We start from the raw sequence: 27,800 nt of genomic DNA, 5'->3' as shown, positions 1-27,800 counted from the left end.
TGAGCCAAAAATAAGTTGAGTGGATGAAATTTAATGTAACACGAATATACCCTTTGAATAATCTTCACTTTTCACCGTCGACTTCTTTTCTCTTCACTCTTCTAATCATCGGAGCAACAGTTCGCTCTCACCCAAACAACAACGTCCTAACCATTTTCATAGTTTTTGTTCCTAAAAAAAGTTATTTGAAATGAGCAGTGCTATTTGCTACAAAGGTCTAAGGCACGAGAGTGCACGAGGAGCAATTAGTGGCGGTTTTAAACCACCACTAACTTGCGGTGCCAGGAAAAAATTCAAATTTAATGCATTTCTGGCGATTTAAAACCGCCACTAAAATGCGGTGCTTTAATAACCGTATACGTTACACATTTCTGGCGGTTTGAAACCGCCATAAACTGCCTCGTGCTTGGTGCACGAGACCCCACCTCGTGCCCCACAGCATTTTCCATTTGAAATAATGACTCGTGGCGTCATAATGCATGTGGCTTATTTTTTACCCAATCATCTGTTCATGTGGTAATTCTAATTAGATGTAAGTTGTTCACGTGATTTTTTTCAGGGTTAATGGTCAAATTAGTCATTGAGTTTGTAAGCGAGTTTGATTTTAGTCATTCTAACGAAAAATAACATTTAGTGGCGGTTATTTATACAATTACTGGCGGTTTTTGACCACCACTAAATGTCATTTTTCGTCAAATGAGCTAAAATCAAACTCACTTACAAACTCATGGACTAATTTGACCATTAATCATTTTATTCATTAGTTCTGGACTTTCCTTGCAAACATTTTCAAATTAGTTTTGGTTTCTGTCTTGTCTCCCCCTTTTTTTCTTCCACAAACTCTAACACCTCCTCCTTCACCAATGATGGCCATAACTCTACCATTTTCCAACGGCTGCTTCAACCTCCACCTCCCCCCCTCTCCTCCCATTTCCCCACCTCCCCCTCCTCCCGTTTCCCCACAATTTGTTACCTCCACAACTTAAAATATATAGATTCGTCGTAGTTTATAGCTGTCAAGCTGCCACATGAACTGTTAGCTGTAAAACAACCTAGCATATTTGCATTCAAAAGTCAAATTTGGTACATGTTGTTGATGTACTAGCTGGTCATATGACGGTGGAGGGAGCTAGCAAACCTACTCTTTTAAATTATAGATAGAAAGCTTGTTTGTTGATTGAAATACAAGTGTGAGAGCTAAATTAGAAGAGGAATGAGAAAGAAGTTCTTAGTGTTGTTTTCAAAGTGTATTAACTACTAAGAAAAGCTAAAATTATGTAGTAGTATTACTTCTACTAAAATATTATGTCTCCATTTTTATAAGTGTAATTTTATAGCTATTTTATTTTAATGAGGTAATTTTTGTTTAATTGCCAATGATAGGACATTAGCTATTATTTACGAGCATAACTTAACATTTTAATGTGTTGTAAAGAGTCTTAAATATGGTTAAAAATGTGTGTTGTAAGATAATCTTATTTTTAGTCCCTTCGTATTATTTAATTTTTTGTCCTTGTAAAATTATTTCCCCGTTTTTACCCCCTTTAATATCTTAAATTACCACACCTGATATTGTTAAATGATACGTTGGCTAACAAACATTCATGTTAGCATTCTAGGTATCACCATATAATGTAAGACGTAATTTTTCTGTATAATAATCAATAATAAAACATTGAATAATGATATATAATGATAAACTAAACCAAAATATAATAATAAACTAAAACATTTATAAAAAATATTAGATTTTCTATACCTCAACAGACACAAAATAGAAAGTTCTTAAAACAAAATAGACAGTGCAAAGGGTGCACTGGAGAGTCCTATGTATTCTTCTCTGTAGTTCATGATGAGCTTCTATGCTTCAAAATTTTGGACAAATCCATTACTTTTTGACATAATAATTAGGAGGAAAAATGAAAGCATGCCATCCAAGTTTCTTAGTGTGAAGAACACATTTTTAGTGCACGCAATGGGCAAATCAAGCATTACTTCATCTATATGATTGTCAATCAATACACGGGATGAGGGAAGAATTGAAATTAATTAACAAACACCAGACTTTTTCCTTTTGTACATCATAATTTAGACAGTAAGGATAAATTCTTGACTACAAAGCATGAGATAAATTGGAATGAAAAACAAGAGTTTAGAGAAAGGCCGTCGAAAATCCTACGTTGCATTTCACATGCAAAGTATGAAAGTTCCACATCATTCTATATTGGTGTACACAGCATCATAAATATCTTGAAAATTCTTGTTATAAACATCAGCCTAATCTTGCTTCTCTACGTAACACCTAGAAAATAGAAAGCCATATAAGAAACTCAGATAAGAATGGGTGTGTGGGGGTGCAAAGAGCAAAAGCAAAATCAATGACTATTTACCTCCTCAGCGAATTTTATCAAAATCGTCATCCGAGGCCGTTGCTGACCTTCCATGGGCACAAAATGAGCTGTTACAACAGCTGGAAATCCGGCACTATCCAAGACACCCTTCATTGATGAATGGAAAACAAAAAGCACTCAATTGCACCTTCTCTAATAAGAATCACATAACTAGAAGGTAACTGCGTGAAGCAAAGCACTTACCCGTACTATTCCAGCAACAAATGCTCCGCAGTTAAACGTCCCCATGTCTTTTGGGATAGAAATGAATCTATAAACCAGAAATTCATAAGCTCACAACTAATAGATGGACAAAAATCTGGTATGTGTAGCAGTTCAAATATAATATTGAGACTGAAATTTTACTTGTTTACTAGGAGCTCTTTTTCACTGATCATGTATTCATCTTCATGTTCAGTTCCTTTCTCCAGCGAGTCAGCTACCTAATATAATGACAAAAAAATATTGAAACTCAAGGAGGTGCTAAAAAAACTTAGTTGCCAACGCACATATTAGAATAAGTATATGATCCAGAACAGAGTATAAAATAGCCAATAGTTTCTGCTTAGCAAACTTCCCACAATTTTTATGTGCTTAGTTGTAAGATTTGCTGAAGTTACCTCCCTTACACCATTGATTATAATTTATAAATACATATCTATGTCTAGGTATTGAATAGTTCTTCTCGTCTGAAGGACCATATCATGGCGAACCTAAGGATCAAACTAGTTAAAATACCGTAAAAACACATACAAGCTTTAGAATGAACTTAGTTGCCAACGCACATATTAGAATAAGTATATGAACCAGAACAGAGTATAAAATAGCCAATAGTTTCTGCTTAGCAAACTTCCCACAATTTTTATGTGCTTAGTTGTAAGATTTGCTGAAGTTACCTCCCTTACACCATTGATTATAATTTATAAATACATATCTATGTCTAGGTATTGAATAGTTCTTCTCGTCTGAAGGACCATATCATGGCGAACCTAAGGATCAAACTAGTTAAAATACCGTAAAAACACATACAAGCTTTAGAATGAACAACCCAAAACAGCTTTGCATTAAACACAGCCCATCATATAATTTTATTCTATCCCGCATGTTGTATAGCTAAGATAAAACTGTTTTCAGGATTGTAATGTTCATTTATATTCTGAAGGACATAGACGCTAGAACTTAGATACTTTTTGTCAGACTAAAAAGGCATTCCATACTGGGAGTCAAGGACAAGAAAGGATCAATGCTCATGTCTCTAAGCAAGGATATTCCACTTCTTTTATTTTACTCACCTTCTCATATAATATTGATAAAATAGGGGGGGGGGGGGGGAAGTGGGGAAAAACAAATTTTGATAAAGGAGCTCACCTTTCCGAATAATACTTTCCACACTGTACTGTGCACAAAAGAAAGAATACCCAACAGCCGTGTCTCCCTTCTGTTTCCCTGTAATTTCAGAATAATATTGCTATATCAATCATGCCAACTCCATGCAAAAATATAGAGATATTCAAACTTTAAAGTCAAACTCATTACTAAATACTAACTGTCAAGTCCAATATATACAAAAGATCAACTTATAGCCCAAATGAATATATAAGCCAATTTTTACCACGATGTCTAGTTGTGGACAAAGTAGTATTTGACAGAATAATGGATGAGTATGGACTCTTTCACTTTAGAAAGAGAATGTTAACAAGCCAAAAGGGTGGGCGTCTGGAAGTCTATTGGTGGTAAAGAGAAAAGAACTGATAAGACTGATCTCTTTGGTTGATTTGGGTAGAGTTTTGGTTTAATACCAATAATAATAGCTATGCCAATATGACACCCTTCCAAGCTCTTTATGGGAGAGGTCCACTTACTATTTTTAAACGAGATACTTTTCATTCCAAAGTTGAGGAGGTCAATATGTTGACTCAGGAGGGGACAACATGCCTGGTAGATTAAAGAAAAATTTGGAAAAAGCTCAAGAACAGATGAAGGTGCAGGCTGACAAGAAGGAGGGAGATCGAGTTGCAGGTGGATGATTGGATTTACTTGAAAAAAGAAATGGAAAGCTTGTGCATCATCTTTATGGCCCTTACAAAATTGAGGAGACTAGGAGAAGTTGCCTATAGTTTGCAACTTCCACGACACAGTAGAGTACATCCTGTTTTTCACTTTTGCCTATTAAAGAATATGCAAGTTCAGGCACAGCACAGCCTTAGCCCTTACCAGAAGATCTGTCTATGGGAGTTACAGACTCAACTACAGGACATTATGAACCTATGCTACAATGCTAAGGTTCAAGCTTAAGTATTGATCAAATGACAAAGCCGCCCGGATTGTGAGAGTTCTCCGGAACAACAGACTTTCACTACAGTCAACCGTGGGGAGAGTGTTGATAGTAGAGGCCAATAATAATATTAAAAATATAATTAAAATCATTCAGGAGTCTTCACCCAAATCTTAAGCTTTGTCATGAGTGTTAGAAGTGATTGAAACAATTAGATAGTTGAAAATTGAGTTCTGTTATTACTTATTAGTGCTACTGCTAAGCTAGTCTTATTAGTTGTTAACTTTGCTATAAAATAGCAATCCCTCTCCTCTCATCTGTCTGTGTGTTCCAACAATGAGCTTATGATATATAAAGTAAAACTTGTACAAGGATTATTTACAAAACTCGCCGTACCTTTTCTCTGTGGCAAAGCAGCTCGAGTACTCGAGCCCCAACAGCATATCCAGCATCCTCCAACCTGGTGGATTTAATTGTAAAGTATCAAACTACATAATAATAATAATATATTCAAGAAAAATAAATCTTGAATTCATAAAATCTGGAATTTTGTTCTCTCTTAAAACTTGCTAAGTTGCAAAATAAAACACATATAATTAAAATGTTAGACTTATTCTTCACTATCCTGGATCCAGAAAAACAAATAAAAAACACCATTAATACTGATCATTCAATTGACCTTCGTTCGAGCTCGCCGATGTTGTCGACCTGGGTTTGATTGTACTGAACAAGCTCAGAGAACAAGAATGCGAACGCACTCAAACTAACCTGCATCATCATCATCATCAAATTAGGCTCAGATTGAAAAGCGAGATGAGATCTGACGGAAAAAACAAAAAGGGGGAAATTGAAAACCTCTTGCTTGCCCTTGGTGAGGGGCTTGTCAAGGATGTTACTGTACTGCTTCATCTTTCCGACGCCGATCATTCTCTTCTCTTGCTTGGCGGCCGGCGACGAAGGACGGAAGGATTTCGTGAACACTGAAACAGTGTGTTGTTGTGCTCAAGAGTGAATCGTGAAACTGAGAAAGTGAGAGAGAAGACACGGGTGGGTTCTCGGCCATGACGGAAAGCCAAAAAACCGCCATGAGAAACTGCCATGGCGGATATATAGCACTCCCACCAACAATACAAACACCCATCAAGCACCTCATTTTCTCGACATCTCTCACTTCTTATCACATCATATATCACATCTATTACTTCTCTCTATTCTCTATTCTCTTCAACTCTCAATGGGTGTCTAAGCATTTTGGTGGTCCATCAAACACTTCCCATACTAATAACCCACCATCAAACACGCTTCAAACTCAAAATAAATAAAAACAAGACCATGCTTCTGGATATAAACGCATAACAACAAACACATGAAATGTAGTTCACTGACACTAAAACCTAAGATAAATCAAAATCGACACATGCCCATTTTCTAGAATAAAATCAAAACATAAATTCGGCCAAAAAAGAAGATATTTTTAACCTCAAACGGAGGTAAAGGACCATAAAACCTATGGTATAACAGTTCTACTACCATGTGAGGGGAATTAGGGTTAACAGAAAGGTGAGAGTGTTTTACCTGACCTAAGCTTCAACGACGACAATGCTGCATTTGGAACAATCTACTGTGCGTTGCGTCCTTACCTATGCGATTCAGAAACTCGTGAATCAACCTCCTGGTGTTTCTCTCTCTCTCTCTCTCGGTCAGAAACCTTTTTTCATTTGGGTGAGGTAAGCTTGATCAGAAACTTTTTATGTTGTTATTTTTTTGGTGGGTTATGATGGAAAACAAGGCCTATAAATGGCTTCATGGTTTTGATGAAGCCCATAAATGGCAGAGGAAGAGAGTCCATGAACTTCTTTCAACTTTTTATTTTGCATTATGGGAAAATTAATTTTGATAAAGAAATGATTCATCACCAATGTTTTGTTTGAATCTTCCTTGGTAGTCAATGGCTTAGGTCTAACTACAAAGATGTCCATGATCAATCATAGTTGATTGATACTTCAAATCTACTCACACCATAGTGAGTGAGATACGAAGAAAATAAAGAGAAATGAGTTACGATAAGGAATTCAGATTTTCTTCCATAAGTCTTCCCTCCATTACTGTGTAGCAGAATCTCAACCCTTATTTCTTTTATTTAAATGTCATGATTGATTTGAAGTGAGAGAAAAATTAATTACTTTACTGTGCAATTTCTGTTTTAAAATGATGGTGCAACAGCTGGAGACAATCTAAATTCTATGATAAGTAATATAATGGAAAATGCATATATAGATAGGAAGGAATATGAGTGGTGTTCTGGGAATGAACATTGAAGAGAGACATAGTACCTAGAGGTAGAGGGATTGTGCTAAGAGAGAATGAGAGTGAGAGAGAGTGCTGAATTTCGAGTGTTATTTCATCCAATGAGCCAAAAGTCTCTTACACTTGATAACTACCTCCTATTTATAGAGCTTGGGTACTACCTATTGGGCCAATTGAGCCTCCGAGGTCAAGGCCCATCTGAAGGCCAGGGCCCCGCCTCAGGGCGGGATACATGCTGGGCGTTGCCCCTCTAAGGGCTCGCCCAGTCCAAGTGGAAATACGATGAAATAGAAAATAATCCTCCATGATGGACCTTAGGGTTATTTTCTTTCTTGTTTTTTATTTATTATTTTAGTTTCTGTAGTTTGTGCAACCATATTGTATTTTATAATATTTTATGTTGTAATATTGTGGTATCAGTGTTAAAGGGGCTTGTCACCATCATGACAATTTCCACCAACATGCATACGAAAATTCCCGTAAGATTACTCCATTTAGGACCCTGATTTTGAGTATGGGGTGGGATCAATCTCTCTGCTACTATCTCTATCATGTATTTATAAATGAAAAATACAATAATACTCTTAATAAAAATTTAAATAGCCAGGATACCACGGTTTTGGGGAGACTCCAATCCGTGCAGGCGGCGGCGTTGGAGTTCAATAGACAAGAATTTGGTAATATTCATAGGAGGAAACGGAGAGTGGAGCGGCGACTCCAGGGTGTCCAAAGTGAACTAGATTGGCGGGGGTCCGAGTCTCTTGTCAGATTGGAAAGCGCTCTCCAGAAGGAGTATGGAGATATCTTATACCAAGAGGAGATGCTATGGTATCAGAAATCCAGGGAGAACTGGGTTCGATTTGGGGACAGAAATACCAAATTCTTCCATGCTCAAACAGTAGTGAGGCGGAAGCGGAATAAGATACATGGACTTGTTATGGAGGATGGTAGCTGGTGCACTGATCCTACATCCCTCCAGGAAGAAGCACGACGGTTTTATACTAACTTGTTTGCTATTGATGTACAGGTTAGGAGGAACTATGTCATGGAGAACATGACCCCTACCTTATCTTTGGAGGAGAGAGAGAACATGGTCGCCCCAGTCACGTTGGAGGAAGTGAGAAGTGCTATCATGGCCATGCACCCCTTCAAGGCACCAGGCCCAGACGGCTTTCAGGCTTTCTTCTACAAACAATATTGGCATATTTTAGGAGGGGATATGCATCATATGGTGGCCTCGGCATTTCAGAATGGGAGAGCGGACCCAGGATTGCTGGAAACTCTGCTTGTATTAATTCCAAAGGTGGAGAATCCGGTGAAGCTGAAAGACATGAGGCCCATCAGCTTGTGCAACGTGGCATATAAAATAATCACGAAGGTCTTGGTGAACAGGTTCAGGCCGCTGCTACATAAGCTCGTGAATCCTCTTCAAGGGAGCTTCATCCCAGGGCGAGGTACACGAGATAACATTATATTGGCCCAAGAGGTGATGCACACCATTCACACGCAACGGAGAGGAGGTGGTCTTGTAGCTCTAAAGATTGACCTCGAAAAAGCTTATGATAGAGTTAACTGGGACTTCCTCCGGGCTACTCTTCATGACTTTGGTTTCCCTCCGACGATTGTGGACCTCATTATGTGGGGTGTTCGTACTCCCAGTATTTCGGTGCTATGGAACGGCTCAAGACTTCAACCCTTTGCTCCTCAACGAGGGCTCCGCCAAGGAGATCCTCTGTCACCTTATCTCTTTGTCTTGTGCATGGAAAGGTTAGCCATTCAAATACAGAATTTGGTGGAGAGTGGAGCATGGCAGCCGGTTCGGGTCTCTAAGGATGGTATTGGCATCTCGCATCTTTTCTTTGCGGATGATGTACTCTTATTTTGCCAAGCTTCTAAGGAGCAAGTCCGTTTGATTTCCCAGACTTTGGCGGATTTTTGTGAGGCTTCAGGATTGAGAATAAATCTTGATAAATCTCGCATGATGTTTTCAAGGACTGTGGATCAGCGGCAGCAGCGTGAGTTGTCCTCGATTGCGGGAATCACTCGTGCAAGCAGCCTTGGAAGATATCTAGGCGTTCCACTGTTAAGAGGGAGGGTGACAAAAGATCAATTTGCTCCTATCATTGAAAAGGTGACTACTAGACTTGCCTCATGGAAAAATAATCTTCTCAATCGAGCTGGAAGGGTGTGTTTGGCGAAGTCTGTGCTGACTTCACTGCCGGTTCATGCAATGCAAACCTTATGGTTACCCGACGCCGTGTGTGAGCATGTGGACCGGCTGGTTCGCAACTGTATTTGGGGGAAAGGAGGGAATCAGAGAGGTTGGCATCTCGTAGCCTGGAAGGATGTAACGCAACCAAAAGCAAAGGGGGGACTTGGAATCAGAAGTGCACGCCGGAACAACGAGGCTCTTTTGGGGAAACTTGTACACAGTATCATGAATGAGAAGGAGAAGCTGTGGGTTCAAGTTTTAAGTCAGAGATACCTACGTACTGGTTCTATTTTGGCAGAGCAAATGCGTGTGGGTGGTTCTTATGTCTGGCGTGGGATTCTGAAGGCAAGGGATTCAGTGGCACCTGGATATGGTGTGCGTCTGGGAGCTGGTTTGTCATCCTTTTGGTATTCCGATTGGTTGGGTTCTGGGAAGCTTGCCGATCGGGTACCATTTGTCCACATTTCTGACACCGACCTTGTGGTAGCAGATGTCTGGTCCCATGGGTCTTGGCGGTTGGAGACCTTGTACACCCAGCTACCCCCTGATATACAAGCGGAGATCAAGGGGATTGCAATACCATCAACCCCAATGGGGGAGGAGAGAATTTTGTGGGAGACGCCGGATGGTCGTTATACGACAGCTTCCGCTTATGAGTTGTTGAATGAGGATGGCAGACCAGAGTCTCGGTTTTGGAAACTGGTATGGAAGGTGAGTGCACCAGAAAAGGTGCGATTCTTCTTGTGGCTTGCTGGACGGAACGCACTCCCAACGAACATGAGACGACATCGCAGCAATCTGGCTGGTTCAGCGGCGTGTATCAGATGCGGGGCACCAGTGGAGGACGCGGAACATGTGTTGCGCCGCTGCCCAGGCTCAATTTGGGTTAGAAGTCGCTTTGCAGCGGCGCTTCCAGTGATTCACACGGCTGCCACGTTCCGAGAGTGGATTTTTGCCCACTTACAATGCCATGGTCATGCTCTGTTCTGTGCTATTATGTGGAATGTTTGGAAGTGGCGTAACAGTTTCGTGTTCGGGCAACCACCGTGGCAACCAGAGGAGGTGGTGTTCCGAATCCATAAAGACGTCATTGAGTTCCAGCGATGGGGTTCTCCAGCGGCTCAACCTGCTCACGTGGTAGGGCATGGGGAAAATTGCGTGCTGCTGCATACGGATGGAAGTTGGCAACCTCAGATAGGCACCATGGGTGGAGGAGGGGTGCTTCGGGATAAGCATGGTCGCTGGATTTCTGGATTCGCAACAGTGCTTGGGGCTGGGGATGCGTTCAAGGCGGAGTTGCTAGCTGTTTATAAGGGTCTTATGCATGCATGGGATCATGGTTTCCGTGATGTGGTGTGTTTTGTGGATTGTCTCCAAGTTCAGCAAGTCCTTAGCAGCAGCACATCAGTAGATAGTTATTGGCATCAAGGAGAAATTGTCATGGCCCGAGAGGTCCTAGGAAGAAGATGGAATGTGTCTCTCGTCCATATTCTGCGTGAACAAAATATGGTGGCAGATGCTTTGGCAAAGCTTGCAGTTAGCGAAGGATGGGATTGGAAAGTTTGGGCAATTCCCCCTCCAGCTATTGTCCCCCTGCTATGTCAGGATGTGATTATTTAGTTTCTTTCTTTGTGCTGTTTATTTTCCATTTGTCACCAAAAAAAAAAAAATAATTATAAAAGGTCTTGAGCACAACCCATGTAGATATCCGTAGGGGCTTATAGTTTAATTGGTTGAAACATACCGCTTATAACAATAATATTGTAGGTTTGTCGGGAAAAAGAACAAAGAGCAACATGTACGCCTGAGGCAACAGAGCATTTAGGGTAACACATAAGTTCTAAAGTTAATCTTACCAGCGCTATATCTTGGAAATTAGCTTGAAATAAAATTAGATTCTTATAATTTAGACTTCACATTTTGGATGTGTTGAATATTTATTTAAGAATATATTTTAAGTGTTAGACTTCACATTTTGGATGAATTTAATGTTGGTCTTTACATTTCAAATTTACTTTTTTCGGACTCCACATATTCATTGATGAATTTCAATTAATATTATTTAAACTAATACATTGAGTTTGATATGGTTGCTTGTGATTTGTGGTTTATATATATATTTTGCATGACTTTATGAATTTATGTATTTTGTATATTTAATTTTTTTATGTTACACTAAGGTAACGTCACATATTCAACAACCATGCTATTAGACTTTTTGAGACTCTGAGATTAAATTAAGTGGATAAGTCTCTTCAAACAATTTTTCTTCATACACACTGCTCAGGGTTCGAATCCTGGACTAAGTGCTTAAGGAGTTCAGTTATCTACTAACTATGTTGGACCTTATTGTTCTGAGCGAGCCCTCGGGTACCCGTGAGGTGCTCGCCCAGGGGATGCGTCGCTTAAAGGCACTGCCCTCACCAGGGGCAGGCTCTAGAAGAACGAGATTTTATTCATTTTAGGACTTCGCCGCAGGCAAGGAGCTTGTGTGAGGGAGTTGGGCCTAGAATAACGCGGCCCAACATGCCCATTTGTGAGATATGTAAAAGCCCACGAGACCTCTATAAATAGGGACCGGGGGGTCATTCTAGGGGACTTTTGGCTCATTTTAATCAATAACACATTTTTATTCATCCCATAAGTAAGACTTCTTAGGACTTTCGGGGTTACCTTCCCGTGAGTGTTCAATTCAAGAACACTTATTGTAGATTAGAAGAATATGAAGACATTATTTTTTTTATTATCATCTTAATAGTTGCAAAAGCATCATTTTATTTTTGCCCATTGTTACATCATCACATGGAAACATAAGCGCACACTTATGAGATTACACAACTCAAACTCATTGTTGACCTTATATACTCGAAGCTTAGGAGTATTATACTTATACCTTCCTGAATGAGCGAAGTTTGCATCGTTAAAATGCAGGGTGAGTGTTTTACTTGACTTGGTCTAGTATGGCGTTTAAGTCTTTGGGTGATTAGTGGAAGAGGTTTTAAGCTTTCTTTGTCTAATTGAGTGGGGAGAGGAATCTATTGATAAGTGCAAGTGTTGGTACTTCCTTTCAACAACTGAGTTCTGCTCATGTCTTTGTAAACAAGAAAAATAATGAATCATTCTTTGTTTCTGCGTAAAATCAGATAAAAACAACTCCTAGGCATTATCATATTGAAACGGTATAATGGATTTGCGGAATTGAGAGACTCAATGAATTTGAAAAAATTGACTCAAGCCGAAGCTTTTGCTTTGTTTTGGAAAAAATATGTCCCTTTGAACCTTGTTAGGAAATAAGAGTTAGGAAATATCTATTGCCTTTGGGAGGCCTAACTCCATTTCTCTAGCTGGATTTGACTCTTCTAAAGTAAGAGGATAAAGTATTTTTTTATTGGCTTTTCAAAGTAGGTAATTACTATTAATTGTTGTGATGAGTCACTTTAGAGGAGCCGGACACTATAGCAAATGTGAGACTTCTCAACAGCTTTCATAAGGGCTTTGAGGATACGATAATCAAAAGAATCTGCGGAGACATGATTTTGAGTTGAGAAAGACATAAATGTCTTCATTTTGCTGAAGGGCATATAGAACAAGTAGAAGAATTAAAAGACTTGAGAAAATGAAAATGAGTTTTACTACTAAGAAACTTCAACATTTTGTCATAGAAGTGGGTGGATCTAGCATGTCATAAAAAGGCATTATTTACATCACTTGAAACTGAATTTATAGAAGAAAACAATTGGACTAGGAAAAAAAAGTAGTAACATCAGAAAAGATACATGCTCATTAGATTCAAAAGTATAAAAACCAGCAAGATCTTTCTTTACCCATGCCAACCATTTTCAACTGGTGAAGGTCTTCAATAACAAAAAAATTAACATTGAAAGTTACAAGATTAGGAGAATCAAATGATAGTGAATGAAATCATTGCAAATGAGTCATTAAAACCCATCAGAACGCATACCACGAGTTTATTAGCATCATCAGCATGATTGAAACAAAAACAAAGCAGTGTGATGAGCATAGAAGGAAAGAGGAAGATGAACAAAGAATGGACTCAGTATGCACAACAAGAATCAATACTCATATTATGCCATATTAGGAAGAGAGAATTTGGAAGAAAGCGAACTGAGTTTTAAATGATATGATACCATTTGGCAAGCCATGATTTATTCCATTAATATTTTAAATCATTATTAAAATTTAAAAATCGATAATGAACTTGTAATACTTTGCCTACTACAACCATTATAGCTGTTCCACAAGTTGCAGCATTGATAATCTCAATAGAAATCAATATTCTGCCTAGTGAATGTGATAGAACAATGTAAATTGTAACTGCTACTTACGTTTCTAAGCAAATGTAACATATAATTAAAAAGATTCCTTTCTAACTTGTCTTTCTTAAGTAGCATGGATATCAGAAAACAGCTCCAGCATATTAGTGATCATGTTGATCATGCTCAGTAGCAGAAACCAATTTAAAGTTGCATGAGTTGATTGAGTTAATCAGTTAATCCATATTCATTGGTAGTAATTTGATTATGTGAATGCATGAATAGTTATTGCCTCAGCTCTTCTTTTCTTACTGCTGTGCCTGCAATTCATTTTCCATCTAAAGAGTGTATATGTTGGAATTAAAGCCAGTCTCTAAAATCACTCACTCATAAGTCATTCACTTATTTTGAGCATTAATAACATGTTTTGTGTCCCTCTTTCATCTGAGTCGTTAATGGCTATCTCACTAGTCGCTACAGTTAAAAATCATAACCAGATCAAGAGGAGTCTTTTAATTAGCTGTAAAATATCAGTAGGAAATAAATTATTCATGAACTTTTTTTCTGATGATAGAAGTAAAATCAACAAGAAATCTGAAAATTTAGGTAATGAGGAATCAAACAAATCATCAACTGCTTTATGGTCTAATTAGCTACAAGTGGTAGGTGTGAATAATCCACCACACTAGAAGAGAAGCCAATTTATCAGGTATCATGGCTAACATGGGCTTAGGAGGAACCATCACCTGTTACAGACTTGCAGTCTAGGGTGTATTTTCTTATGATGCAATTTTCTTAGACCTTTGGCTAATAGGCCTCGTGATCACAAACAGGAAAAAAAATGGTATGATGCTTTGATACTATACTCAGATAATAAAACAAGAGCATAATTCTTTCTATCACAACAGGTGAATAAAGACAACAGCATTACTTTGTTGAAATTTAATATCATAACACTAACATCAGAGTTTTTCTTATCAATCAAAGTCCTTGCCTTTTGATGATTTCTCTACATTTAACAACTCATATTATAACTTCCTCATTTATCTTAATGACCGGGATGCGACTAACCTTAGACCAATGCTTCCCTTTACCAATTTGATACCTTGCTTCTAGTAAAGGACATTTTTCCACACTTAACACTGCAAGAGAGTGTGGCAGTTGATCTTCTGGCAAGGAAACAAGGCTCGGACACTGGTCGATGTGGAGTTGATGGAGAAAACTGAGATGTTGAAGCCCTTTTCCTTCCAGAAACTTCAAACCACTAAAATTATACAGGCCCAGAAACACAAGAGAAGTGGGCAGCAATCTCTCCTTGAGCAGTGTGTTCACAAGATCTTGGTCCCCCCCAAAGCCAAAAGCATAAAGATGGGACAGAGAAGTGAGGTGTTGGAATTGGGAACCAAACTCATGCTTAGACATAGATGACAGAATTCCAAGATCAAGAAAAAGTGATCCTAAATTAGAAGGCAAACAGCTTGGGGATATTGCTAGCTCTGGAAGACTAGCAAGGCCCAAATGCTTTAGGGCAGGGATATCACTTTGTTCAGGCAATGACTTGAGTTTCTCACAATCAGTTACAATAAAATCAACTAATCTTGGAGCAAACCCTCCAATTTCTTCCAAGGTGGGAGAAAAACAAATATTAAGCTCTTGAAGGGAAGGGAAACTACCTAATGGAAAAGAAGTCAGGGAATGGCAACTATTCCAAAGTACCACTTTTTCAAGTGATGTGTATTTGTGCCAACTTTCATGAGATAGAAATTCTAACTTCCCACAGTTCCGAATCTCAAGTAATTGCAATGAAGTGGGCAAGCCATCTGTTGGAAAGGAAATCAGAGTCAACTCTGTAAGAGTCAATTCTCGAAGACAATTGGCACTGAGTATCATTCTAGGCAAAGACTGCAAGCTGCCACACTTTTCAATTGATAGTTCACAAAAAGAAAACTTTTCAAGCAAAGATAACATGCCTCCTCCTTCTATAATATGAACTACTTCAATTGATGTATTCCACTGAAGATCAGATGGTATTGCCTTTAACTGTTTACACTCTGAGATATGAACCTTTGACAATGAAGGTAGATTATTAGGCAAGTTTCCTCTCAACTTAGGGCACTTGCTTAAACACAAACGCTTAAGACAAGGAAAAGGGAAGTTGCCACCTACATCTTGAAATGGTAGCCACTCCTCCCACTCTAACATTTCTTCAAATTCGAGACTCTCCAAAACTGGAAATGGTTGAAATGAAGAGGAGCTTGCATTGCTGCAGTAGAACTCAGGACCAACTGTCTTCACCATTTTCATCCTTTTGATAACAAGCTCCTTGAGGGAAGGTAGTTGTCCAAATGGTGGGAGTGAGAAACAAAAATTGCAATCACTGATACCAAGGACTGTGATGTTTGAAAATGAAGAATCTCCTATCCATTTTGGAAAGCCGGTGCCACCATAATATCTGATGTGGAGTTTCACTAAATTTGTTGATGGTTGCAGGCTGTCAAGTACATGTCTTTCATGTATTGAATCTTGTACTTGTGGGTTGTTGCCCCATTCTAGAATAAGCTCATCAATTTGCTCTTTGTGCTTTAAGTTGGCCTGCAATGCGTCCATGGGACCAACAACATTTTGCAGCCTCAAAATACATAGTTTGCCCTGCAAATGAGGAAAGTGCCTTAACTCTTGAATACTTAATCCATCTTCTCGTCTACCAACAACTAAAGTAGTCAAACTACAGAGATTTTGCAGCCTGCTGATTTGTGCTGGCATCTCCATCAAGTTAGTATCACTAACATCAAGGTGGCGTAAACTGATAAGATTTCCAATCTGCCACGGCAAATGATTAAGAAATTTACAATGTGACAACAACAAGGTCTGTAAATTGTAGAGGGTAAAGGTTTCTGTAGGCAACCTTCTGATGGAAGTATTAGAAAGGTCTAGATATCGCAAGTGCACCAAATTCCCAATGGAATCAGGAAGCTTTGTGATGTTTTTGTAATTTGACAATGATAATATTCGCAAGCATCTCAGTTTTGGCAACAAATCAGGTAACACCCTTGTGGTTATGAAGCAATCTGATCCATGCAGGGATCGTGGTAGAAAGGTTCGCAATGATTTGAGGTCATAAAAGCTCTCAAACTTTTTAGAGCCATCATACTTATCTCTTGAATATGACAAATGGCGGACCCTTTTTTGGATTTCATTACCTTCAAAGCAGCAAGAGCCTTTTCCAGATACAAGTCTTGCTAAGTCATATACCAATTCATGCATACGAAACTTTTCCTTAACAGCTTCATCTTTATGAATTAAGGATCTAGATAGTAATTCATTGAAGCAGTCATCACCAGCTAATTCCATTGTGTTCTCTCCAAGGGCTTGTAGAAATCCTTCAGCCATCCATAACAAAATCAATTCCCTCCTATCCAGCAAATGTTGCTTTGGAAAAATTGAGCAATAAGCAAAACACCTTTTTAAGTGTGCTGGAAGATGAAGGTAACTTATAAGCAAAGCTGGTAAAACAACATCATGTGCCCACAAGTTGCTATTCAGAATTTTATTCCATTCCTTGACATCAAGATTTGATCGCAGAAGACCTCCCAGTGTTTTAGCTGCCAATGGTAGACCGCCACATTTTCTAGCAATTTTCCGTCCAATATCTACAAGGACTGGGTATTTGTCACAATCTTCATTTCCAAATGCATGTTTGGCAAGTATGCGCCAACAATTTTCATCTGTTAGGAGTTTCAGCTCAAAAATTAGGGAGTTATGAGTATGTGTGAGCTCTGCAACTCTTTGTTGTCGGGTTGTCACAATGATCTTACTTCCCTTTACAGCGCTACATAAAGGAGTTATTAGGTGAAGCCAGTCATTGTACTTCTCATTCCAAAAGTCATCTAACACGAGCAAAAACTTTTTGTCATTCAAGCTGTTCTTTAATTCAACACGAAGAACATCTAGGTTTGTACTATTGTTGACTTTTGAGGTGAAAGACTCAACAAGGTTCTTTGTGATCCTGAAAACATCATAATCCTCAGATACACATGCCCAAGCTTTCATATCAAAATGTTTTTGCACTTCACTATCATTGTAAAGAACTTGAGCAATGGTTGTTTTGCCCAGACCTCCCATGCCTAATATTGTGATCACCTCTACATCATTATACTCTGAATCATCATCAGATAAAACCATTTTCAATAGCTTCTTTTGGTCATCCTCCCTAGCCACCACAAAAGACTCCACCACTGAATCTGAACTTGTTCTGAAAGAGACTCTCCTAGTAACATTTTGCAAACCAAGAATATCTTTCTGTTGGACAAAATATTCTAGCCTTTGAGATACCGCTTCAAGCTTGGAATTCATGCTCCTATAGAATTTGTTAAAAGGAGGTGAAAGTAATGATCTCACCTTGGCAGTACACTTCACAGATTCTCCTTTGACCTTGCGCCTTATAGAATCTGTGTTTATTTCATCCAGTATATCTTCTGCATCTAAGACAGCATCTTTTAACTCATCAAGCCATGCTTTCACTGCAAGATCAGTAATCTGCTTCTCCTCTGCATCATTGAGCACAGCATTAAGTGCCAACAACTTTATCTTCAACTCATCTAACAGAGACTCATTCAGCTTTCTGTTGGCATAGAAATCTCGAAACTCACTGGAAGCTATCCTGCTTAATAAGATGTCCACACAAGAAGAGATAAGTGCTTGACCCACCAAAGCTAAGGCCATTTTTTTTCTTTTGTAATGTAAATTGTTTCAGAACTAAGAAGCTTCACCCAAATGATGAACGTGATATTGAATTATTGATCCGTGAGAATGAGAAATGAGGATATGATAATGCTAAGTCAAAGTCAATGCCTTCATTTTGGTCCACTGAAAATTAGTTTTTTTTTTTTTTGAGCTAACTGAAATCAGGTGAACCACCATAGCTTAGTGAAACCACAAAGTGTGACGTAGTGGTTAGCTCACTTTGTCCTTTAACCATAAGGTCAGGGGTTAGATCCTCACTAATGGGAATGAAAGCACATATTGCGGTTAGGCGTTTACATCTTAGTGTGAGCACCCGCACGAAGAGATTAGCCAAAGCTATCGGCGGTGGATACCATGAGCCAAATAAAAAAAAGCTGAGTGATGAAATTTAATATAAGTACGAATATACCCTTTGAATAATCTTCACTTTTCACCATCGACTTCTCTTCTCTTCACTCTTCTTATCATCAGAGCAACCGTTTGTTCTCACCAAACGACGACGTTGTAACGGCTTTCATAGTTTTTGGTTCCTAAAAAAAGTTATTTGAAATAAGGACTCGTGTCGTCCTAATGCATGTGGTTTATTTTTTACCCAATCATCAGTCAATGTAGTAATCCTAATCAGATGTAAGTTGTTCACGAGATTTTTTTCATTAGTTTTAGACTTTTGGTCCTTGCAAACATTTTCAAATTAGCTTTTGTCTCTTGTCTCGCCCTTTTATTTCCACAAACTCTAACACCTCCTCCTTCACCGATAATGGCCATAACTCCACCATTTTCCAACGGCTGCTTCAACCTCCACCTCCCCCCTCTCCTCCCATTTCCCCACCTCCCCCTCCTCCCAGTTTCCCCACAATTTGTTGCCTCCACAAAAAATATATAGATTCGTCGTAGTTTATAGCTGTCAAGCTGCCACATGAACGGTTAGCTGTAAAACAACCTAGCATATTTGCATTTAAAAGTCAAATTTGGTACATGTTGATGTACTAGCTGGTCATATGACGGTGGAGGGAGCTAGTAAACCTACTCTTTTCAATTATAGATAGAAAGCTTGTTTGTTGATTGAAATACAAATGTGAGAGCTAAATTAGAAGAGGAATGAGAAAGAAGTCTAACGAGTTCTTAGTGTTGTTTTCAAAGTGTATAATTAACTACTAAGAAAAGCTAAAATTATGTAGTAGTATTACTTCTACTAAAATATTGTGTCTCCATTTTTATAAGTGTAATTTTATAACTACTTTCTCCGGTCCTATTTATAAGCATGAAAGAGAAGAAAAACCTTGGTCCTTTTTATAAGAACTGTTCTGTACTAGGGAGATCTGACGTAAGAGACTGACAGAAAGTAAACCCTAGCAGAGTACTAAAAATATCATAAAAGGAATATTCTCATTAAATGTTCAAAAGGTACTTTTTACAAGGTGTTGACCTCTCCTTTTATAGAGGGAGTGATCATGATGTGGACTAATCTTCCAGCCGGCGTGTGGGCCTGTCCAAAGGAAGGGCGGGATTCTATGTTGTTCCGCAAACCCCGCCATGGTTGCTTTCGTTCATCTAAATGCTCGATTTGGGCGGGAATAAGAGATCCTTATGTCCCGCCCAGTCCAAGAACCAAATGAAAGTTTGAGCTATATTAATTAATTTTTTCCAATGATGCCCTTATTAATTCTAACTTGTAAAATGTGTCTCATTAATTATTCTCTCTCTTTCCCACTTTCCAACACTAATAACAAAGGGTAATTTTGGAAATTCATTTTGATTTAAGACAAATTTAATGCATTTTATCTAGTTTAACAACATTTCTTAAACTATGTGAATGTTTTTTTTTGTTGCTTATAAATAGGACCGGAGGGAGTATTTTATTTTAATAAGGTCATTTTTGTTTAATTGCCAATGATAGGACATTAGCTATTTTTTACGAGCATAACTTAACATTTTAAATGTGTTGTAAAGAGTCTTCAATATGTGAAAAAATGTGTGTTGTAAGATAATCTTATTTTTAGTCCCTTCGTATTATTTAATTTTTTGTCCTTGTAAAATTATTTCCCTGTTTTTACCCTCCTTTAATATCTTAAATTACGACACTTGATATTGTTAAATGATAAGTTGGCTATAACATTCATGCTAGCATTCTAGGTATCACCATATAATGTATCAAAAATATATATATATATATATATAATGTAGGACGTAATTTTTCTGTATAATAACCAATAATAAAACATTGTATAATGATATATAATGACAAACTAAACCAAAAAAATAATAAACTAAAACATTTATAAAAAATATTAGATTTTCAATACCTCAACAGACACAAAATAGAAAGTTCTTAAAACAAAATAGACAGTGCAAACGGAGCACTGGAGAGTCCTATGTATTCTCTGTAGCTCATGATGAGCTTCTATGCTTTATAGTTTTGGACAAATCCATTACTTTTTCCCTTGTTTGGACGAGATGAGAAAATGGGGGGAGGAAAAATGAAAGCATGCCATCCAAATTTCTTAGTGTAAATAACACAGGAGGAATTGAAATTAATTAAGAAACACCAGACTTTTTCTTTTTGTACATCATAATTTAGGACAGTAAGGATAATTCTTGACTTCAAAGCATAACATACATTGGAATGAAAAACAAGAGTTTAGAATAAGGCTGTCGAAAATACTAAGTTGCGTTCACATGCAAAGTACGCAAGTTCCACATCATTCTATATTGGTGTACAGCATCATAAATATCTTGAAAATTCTTGGTATAAACATCAGCCTAATCTTGCTTCTCTACGTAACACCTAGAAAATAGAAAGCCATATAAGAAACTCAGATAAGAATGGGTGTGTTGGGGTGCAAAGAGCAAAAGCAAAATCAATGACTATTTACCTCCTCAGCGAATTTTATCAAAATCGTCGTCCGAGGCCGTTGCTGACCTTCCATGGGCACGAAATGAGCTGTTACAACAGCTGGAAATCCGGCACTATCCAAGACACCCTTCATTGATGAATGGAAAACAAAAAGCACTCAATTGCACCTTCTCTAATAAGAATCACATAACTAGAAGGTAATTGCATGAAGCAAAGAGCTTACCCGTACTATTCCAGCAACAAATGCTCCGCAGTTAAACGTCCCCATGTCCTTTGGGATAGAAATGAATCTATAAACCAGAAATCCATAAGCTCACAACTAATAGATGGACAAAAATCCGGTATATGTAACAGTTCAAATATAACATTGAGACTGAAATTTTACTTGTTTACTAGGAGCTCTTTTTCACTGATCATGTATTCATCTTCATGTTCAGTTCCTTTCTCCAGCGAGTCAGCTACCTAATATAATGACAAAAAATTATTGAAACTCAGGGAGGTGCTAAAAAAAATTGAGTTGCCAATGTACATATTAGAATGAGTATATGAACCACAACAGGGTATAAAATAGCCAATAGTTTTTGCTTAGCAAACTTTACACAGCTTTTATGTGCTTAGTTGTAAAATTTGCTGAAGTTACCTCCCTTACACCATGATTATAAATACATATCTATGTCTAGGTTTTGAATAATTCTCACAGTTAATGATGCATTTTGATTCTGTATTTGTGTTTTAGATCACAAACACCATATCTATGAAGTGAGCCGAAATCATGATATAGAACACAAATAACAAAAATATACATGTTGATTAAGAACCAAGACTTTATCAGTGTATTGATGATTCTTAGTTAAAAAAAACATGTAGATAATCTACCCAACTAAGTATGTACCCTACCAGAACCAAAGTCATGGTCAATTCAATAGACATCTATGAGTGGCATATAAGACTGAACAATAGAATGTAAAATGAAACCAAAACACATTCATTTGCTCAACATCTAGAGAGTCTATGGCTTAACACTGATAAATAGTTCTTCTCGTCTGAAGGGCCATATCAAGGCGAACCTAAGAATCAAACTAGCTAAAATACCGTAAAAACACATACAAGCTTTAGAATGAACAACCAAAACAGCTTTGCGTTAAACACAGCCCATCGTATCATTTAATTCTATCTTGCATGTTTTATAGCTAAGATAAAACTGTTTTCAGGATTTTAATGTTTATATTTATTTTCTGAAGGACATAGACGCTAGAACTTAGATACTTTTTGTCAGTCTTAAAAGGTATTCCATACTAGGAGTCTAGGACAAGAAAGGATCAATGCTCATGTCTCTAAGCAAGGGTATTCCATGTATTGTATTTTACTCACCTTCTCATAAATTATTGATAAAATAGGGGGAAGTGGGGAAAAATAAATTTTGATAAAGGAGCTCACCTTTCCGAATAATACTTTCCACACTGTACTGTGCACAAAAGAAAGAATACCCAACAGCCGTGTCTCCCTTCTGTTTCCCTGTAATTTCAGAATAATGTTGCTATATCAATCATGCCAACTCCATGCAAAAATATAGAAATATTCAAACATTACAGTCAAACTCATTACTAACTGTCAAGTCCAATATATACAAAAGATCAACTTTATAGCCCAAATGAATATATAAGCCAATTTTTACCACGATATCTAGTTGTGGACAAAGTTGTATTTGACAGAATAATGGATGAGTATCGACTCTTGCATTTTAGAAAGAGAATGTTAACAAGCCAAAAGGGTGGACGTCTGGACAAGTCTATTGGTGGTAAAGAGAAAAGAACTGATAAGACTGATATTAGTCTAAAGGTTCACATGAGAATCCTAGATTATAATCATGGGTAGCTAGATTGTACAAACACTGACAAGACTACAATTTGGCAGTATGTTAATACCAAATAATCAAGTTTAAGTACAATATAAAGCATATACATGCTTAGGAAACTGCCCCGGTCCTAGCTAGACTATATGAGATGAGCTCCCCCGCATTTTCCATTTCTTAGATCCAAGTGATAAGTCATATGGAAAACCTTTGTCATGAGCGTTAGAAGTGATTGAAACAATTAGATAGTTGAAAATTGAGTGTCTGTTATTACTTATTAGTGGTACTGCTAAGCTAGTCTTATTAGTTGTTAACTTTGCTATAAAATAGCAATCCCTCTCCTCTCATCTATCTGTCTGTGTGTTCCAAGTCCAACAATGAGCTTATGATATATAAAGTACAAGGATTGTTTACAAAACTCGGCGCCGTACCTTTTCTCTGTGGCAAAGCAGCTCGAGTACTCGAGCCCCAACAGCATATCCAGCATCCTCCAACCTGGTGGATTTAATTGTAAAATATCAAACACATATTCTTGACGACTATCCTGGATCCATTTAGTACTGAAGATGAAGTTAGAGAGGGATGAGATGACCTTCGTTCGAGCTCGCCGATGTTGTCGACCTGGGTTTGATTGTACTGAACAAGCTCAGAGAACAAGAACGCGAACGCACTCAAACTAACCTGCATCATCAAAATCAAATTAGGCTCGATGGAAAAAACAAAAAGGGGGAAATTGAATACCTCTTGCTTGCCCTTGGTGAGGGGCTTGTCGAGGACGTTACTGTACTGTTTCATCTTTCCGACGCCGATCATTCTCTTCCTCTTCTCTTCTCTTCTCTTGCTTGCACCAATTCTCACACCTCACATGTGATGTGATGTGATGTGATGGGTGGTGGCTTATAGGGTGCAAGTGCACACTAGGTCTTGCACTATACAAGAGCAAATTTGACTTGTTATAATAGGTAGTGCCCATGTGATGTATCAATACAGCACACTAAATTAAATTACCTGCTTAGCAGGTACAATAACCAACCTGTAGTGTAAATAAATATAAGAATTTTTAATTTATGAATTTGGCCCTCAAGTTTAAGAAACTATTAAGATGGATTGGATTACTTGCGGACTTTCTCAAACCCGACCCGTTATTGAGTCGTTGCCAATGGCCCATATCATTTTACGAATAAATTAAAAAACTAAGTGCTAGTGCACTCGATTCCATACTTTTACTTAATAAAATGAAATTAATAGTGGTATAAAGTGAGTTCATCCACTTTAGTGGATTTATTTCCAATAATTTTCGTGTTTCTCAAAAATCCCTACAATAGAAAACCACAAGACTAATCATTCATTAGAGACCATGATAAACTAACAAATACTAATTCATACATACGCACAGCTTAAAAATCGAACAACAATGTTTAAAAAGTTTAAATATCTATCTAATACCCACTGTTTCCAATAAAAATTTGCAATGAAAATCTCCTGCACAATCACATTATGGAGACCATGATATAGCCATTTCTTATCAATATTTTGATATCCAATTATAACGTTTGGTGTTGAACTTGCTCTGTTCTGTGGGTATATCTTTTATCTTTACCCTTCAAAATCTTCTTCTTCTTTAGCTATAAAGCTTCAATCTTTAGATCACACCCACCTTCCCGATCCACCATTTCCCAATTCATTCTCTCTTCGCAAGGTACGATTTCACTCTGCTAAGTCCACTTCCATTCATATAAAGTTGATCCCATTTGCTGAAACTGTTTTCTGATAGATCTAGAAGCCACAGCGATGTCTTTTCTTGGTACCCAGCAAAAGTGCAAGGCTTGTGAGAAAACAGTGTATCCTGTTGATCAGCTTTCTGCTGATGGTACTTCTTACCATAAAGCTTGCTTCAGGTGCTCTCACTGCAAAGGAACATTGAAGGTACCTATTCTTGTTTTGTTTGCTGCATTGTTTATTTTCATGTCATGTTTTCCTTAGATCCTGCCTTTACTTGATGCAGCCTTCCATTCTTCTGAAATTCCCATAATTTTACTTGATCTAAGTTGTTGACTAGAAAAAATCTCATTACTAGTATGCTAGGATCAGTTTCTCTTTTTTCAGAAGTTTATTTCCAAACTTAATTATGGACATGTATGTATTTTGATGGCATAGATAAGTTCTTATAGCAATGTAGATCACTGAACACCTTTTAGTTAACTTTTGTGTGTCTAGTTTAAAGTTGAAACTTTTACTTGGACTATCGATTATTGATGGTCTTTGTGTTTCAGCTGAGCAACTATTCCTCAATGGAAGGTGTTCTTTACTGCAAGCCTCATTATGAGCAGCTTTTCAAGGAGACTGGCACATTCAAGAAGAACTTCCAGTCGCGTATGTCTTCTTCTTTTTCTTCTTCAAAGATTAAGCTAATTTTGTGATTTTTGAATCAGATACCTCTTTAACTGGCCATTATTTCATTTTCAACAGCTGCAAAGCTAGCTGACAAGAATACTCCTGAGCTGGTAAATATGTTAAATTTTCCATTTTTCAAACTTCATTTTGATATGGCCTTTTCATCATTAGTTCTATTCTGTGGCATTTTGGTATTGTTGAATTAACTATTGCATCTTCCTTTTATTCCAGACAAGGTCCCCAAGTAAAGCTGCGGGCATGTTTTCTGGGACACAAGAAAAGTGCGCTACATGTGGCAAGACTGCTTATCCATTGGAAAAGGTAAGCTTAACATATCTCGAAAACAAATTAGTTTATGATATTTGTTATAGTCTCGAATTTCTTTATTACAAATTGGGAATATGGGTGTTCAAGCCATAACAACAAGGATCTCTATTAACATTGCGGTCTAGATCTCGTAGATTACAGGATTATCCTACTTTTCTAGCTCTATGATATGTGGCTAACCAAAAATTGAGAGTGCATAAGTGTAGCATAAAAAAGGTTAGTGTGAAGTGTCACTTCGCTTCCTTTTCTGGAAATATTCACTAGTTTTGGGCTAAATTGCCAGCGTGAAAATGCTGGATTAGTTTGACCTTTTGCCTCATGGTTGGTACATCATGTGCTAACTGCTAAGCTATCAAAATCATAGGAGTTTGAACTTCATTTTCAATATTCAGTCCAATACTTTGATATGGCTTCCTTATTCTATTAGGAGACATATGTAGATAACAAAATTATGTGTTCATTTTTCTTTCATAATCCTCACAACAAGCAATTTTCCTGCCCCACACCTTGGGTCATTCACCAGCATTACCGTTAATTAAGAAAGTAGCTGCTATCATTCAATAAACCAAGAGCTTTTTTTTAGCAACAAAACCCTAGCTATTGTTCGTGCTTCTCACCTGAGGATCACTCACTGTCTTGTCCTGACATGTTCCTTCGCGTTTAGAAGCTCACTCCTTGGCTCAGGGCTCCCTCCAGCATTATCCGCCCCTTCAGTATGCTTTTTAAGTGCTTCCCTCGGGGCTATCTAAAACAACAGCAGCTCTAACTTGCACGTGCTCCACACCGTGAAGCCTATGTTGATAAAGAGGCTTCCTTTCCTATGCAAACTCGGGGCACTTTCTCTCTTCCGCTCCCACAGAAAATTGCAATAAAAATTCCACTAAATGAAATCCTTGCTTCTAGTAACATATACCTGCTGACCTTGTTTTGATGGGTTGGTTGAAACTGGAGATGATGTATGCCTGGCAGTTAGTAATTCCATTCACGGGATCCAACGTACTTGATGATTCGGCAAGCAATGTGGGCAACTAGTGTTTATGGTATTACTATCAGCTAAGCCTAATTTTTTCCCACTGGGAAGGAGGTGTGGACTTTATCTCCTACCCAGTTCGATCTGAGAAAACAGTGTTTGATCCACTCTTCAGTCTCTACGAATGGACGGGCTTACCTGAAATTGTGTGTAACCAAACTGGACTATATCTAAATGAGAGGATATCACTGTTTATTTGTCAATGATCGCACGAAACGAGGCTATGTTTCGATACCTTGTTCGTATCAGTCCAAACAAAGTTGGCACCCATTTTTGAGACAAAAAGTGAACAAAACTCTTCTTATGGATTGGGATAAAAGTGCATTTACGTTGCATCAACTGGTATTCTAACACACTAAGTCTAATTACCACAAATCTGCAGTTCTTCACAAATAACTTAAATTGGAATGTTTAGTGTGTAATTGAGTGCAACCTTATAGACTTTCAACCCTACTCATAAAAAGAGTGTTATTCACTTTTTGTTTTGAAGTACATGTAACTGTCTGTTTGCACTCATGTTTGAACACACCCTTAATTTTTTTTGTTACTATATATAAATATCTCTCTTATTTTGAGTGTAGGTAACAGTGGAAAGTCAGGCCTATCACAAATCATGTTTCAAGTGTTCACACGGTGGTTGTCCCATAACTCCATCGAATTATGCAGCCCTTGAGGGCATTTTGTATTGCAAGCATCATTTCTCTCAGCTTTTTAAGGAGAAAGGGAGCTATAATCATCTTATTAAGTCTGCATCAATCAAAAGGGCAGCAGCCTCAGTTCCAGAATCTTGATTGTTGGTGTCTTGTATTGCTTTCAATTTTTTTAAAGAAGATATTTGGTCTATCAATCAAGTGTTTGTATGTGTGGCCTTTTTTTTCAATTGTTCTATAGTGACTTGATCCTTTTCTGATATTTCCTTCTATGTCTGGCGTGGATTTCTTGTGTGATTTATTTATCCAATGCACATTCAGTAATGACCAATGAGAGCGTGATTTGCAAGATCTAACTTTCCAAGTTGATGACAGCCTTTTGTTGTATTCTCTACTGGATGCTGTTGTATTCTTAGAGAGTAAGGAAATCAATTTATCCTATTTATCTGTCCATATTGTAGTTCAAAATAACATTTTCTTTTCTTAATTATA

General features: G+C 37.8%; 4 protein-coding genes across 6 annotated transcripts; 1 reads left to right on the top strand and 3 right to left on the bottom strand.

The window, feature by feature from the left end:
• Positions 1 to 2,028: 2,028 nt before the first annotated feature.
• Positions 2,029 to 6,402, bottom strand: LOC130724346 (uncharacterized). Of its 3 annotated transcripts, none has more exons than XM_057575551.1 (9): positions 6,241 to 6,402; positions 5,521 to 5,686; positions 5,345 to 5,433; positions 5,062 to 5,125; positions 3,759 to 3,836; positions 2,757 to 2,833; positions 2,595 to 2,661; positions 2,391 to 2,498; positions 2,029 to 2,302 (listed from the first exon to the last, which is right to left on the bottom strand). In XM_057575551.1, exons 2-9 carry the CDS (start codon positions 5,590 to 5,592, stop codon positions 2,273 to 2,275), a joined length of 585 nt encoding a protein of 194 aa, XP_057431534.1. In that variant the 5' UTR covers positions 5,593 to 5,686; positions 6,241 to 6,402; the 3' UTR covers positions 2,029 to 2,272. The 3 variants fall into 3 exon arrangements, with proteins under 3 accessions (XP_057431534.1, XP_057431535.1, XP_057431536.1); XM_057575552.1 differs by having other exon boundaries at positions 5,521 to 5,645; positions 6,241 to 6,399; XM_057575553.1 differs by having other exon boundaries at positions 6,246 to 6,395.
• A 7,969-nt stretch (positions 6,403 to 14,371) lies between these two features.
• Positions 14,372 to 18,268, bottom strand: LOC130723323 (putative disease resistance protein At3g14460). The gene has a single exon (XM_057574323.1). The coding sequence runs from the start codon at positions 18,178 to 18,180 to the stop codon at positions 14,482 to 14,484; it is 3,699 nt and encodes a 1,232-aa protein (XP_057430306.1). The 5' UTR covers positions 18,181 to 18,268; the 3' UTR covers positions 14,372 to 14,481.
• A 2,430-nt stretch (positions 18,269 to 20,698) lies between these two features.
• LOC130726549 (uncharacterized) lies at positions 20,699 to 23,810 on the bottom strand. Its single transcript, XM_057577832.1, has 8 exons — positions 23,649 to 23,810; positions 23,500 to 23,588; positions 23,339 to 23,402; positions 22,493 to 22,570; positions 21,441 to 21,517; positions 21,279 to 21,345; positions 21,075 to 21,182; positions 20,699 to 20,986 (listed from the first exon to the last, which is right to left on the bottom strand). Exons 1-8 carry the CDS (start codon positions 23,718 to 23,720, stop codon positions 20,957 to 20,959), a joined length of 585 nt encoding a protein of 194 aa, XP_057433815.1. The 5' UTR covers positions 23,721 to 23,810; the 3' UTR covers positions 20,699 to 20,956.
• Positions 23,811 to 24,347: 537 nt separating this feature from the next.
• Positions 24,348 to 27,761, top strand: LOC130723163 (LIM domain-containing protein WLIM2b-like). Its single transcript, XM_057574119.1, has 6 exons — positions 24,348 to 24,606; positions 24,682 to 24,833; positions 25,181 to 25,280; positions 25,377 to 25,411; positions 25,533 to 25,622; positions 27,240 to 27,761. The coding sequence occupies exons 2-6, from the start codon at positions 24,699 to 24,701 to the stop codon at positions 27,447 to 27,449; spliced, it is 570 nt and encodes a 189-aa protein (XP_057430102.1). The 5' UTR covers positions 24,348 to 24,606; positions 24,682 to 24,698; the 3' UTR covers positions 27,450 to 27,761.
• Positions 27,762 to 27,800: the final 39 nt, after the last annotated feature.

Source organism: Lotus japonicus, chromosome 6 (assembly GCF_012489685.1).
Source record: "Lotus japonicus ecotype B-129 chromosome 6, LjGifu_v1.2".
Lineage (NCBI taxonomy): Eukaryota > Viridiplantae > Streptophyta > Magnoliopsida > Fabales > Fabaceae > Lotus > Lotus japonicus.
The sequence above is the reverse complement of the archived record's forward strand: the minus strand, read 5'-3'. Positions and strand labels throughout refer to the sequence as shown.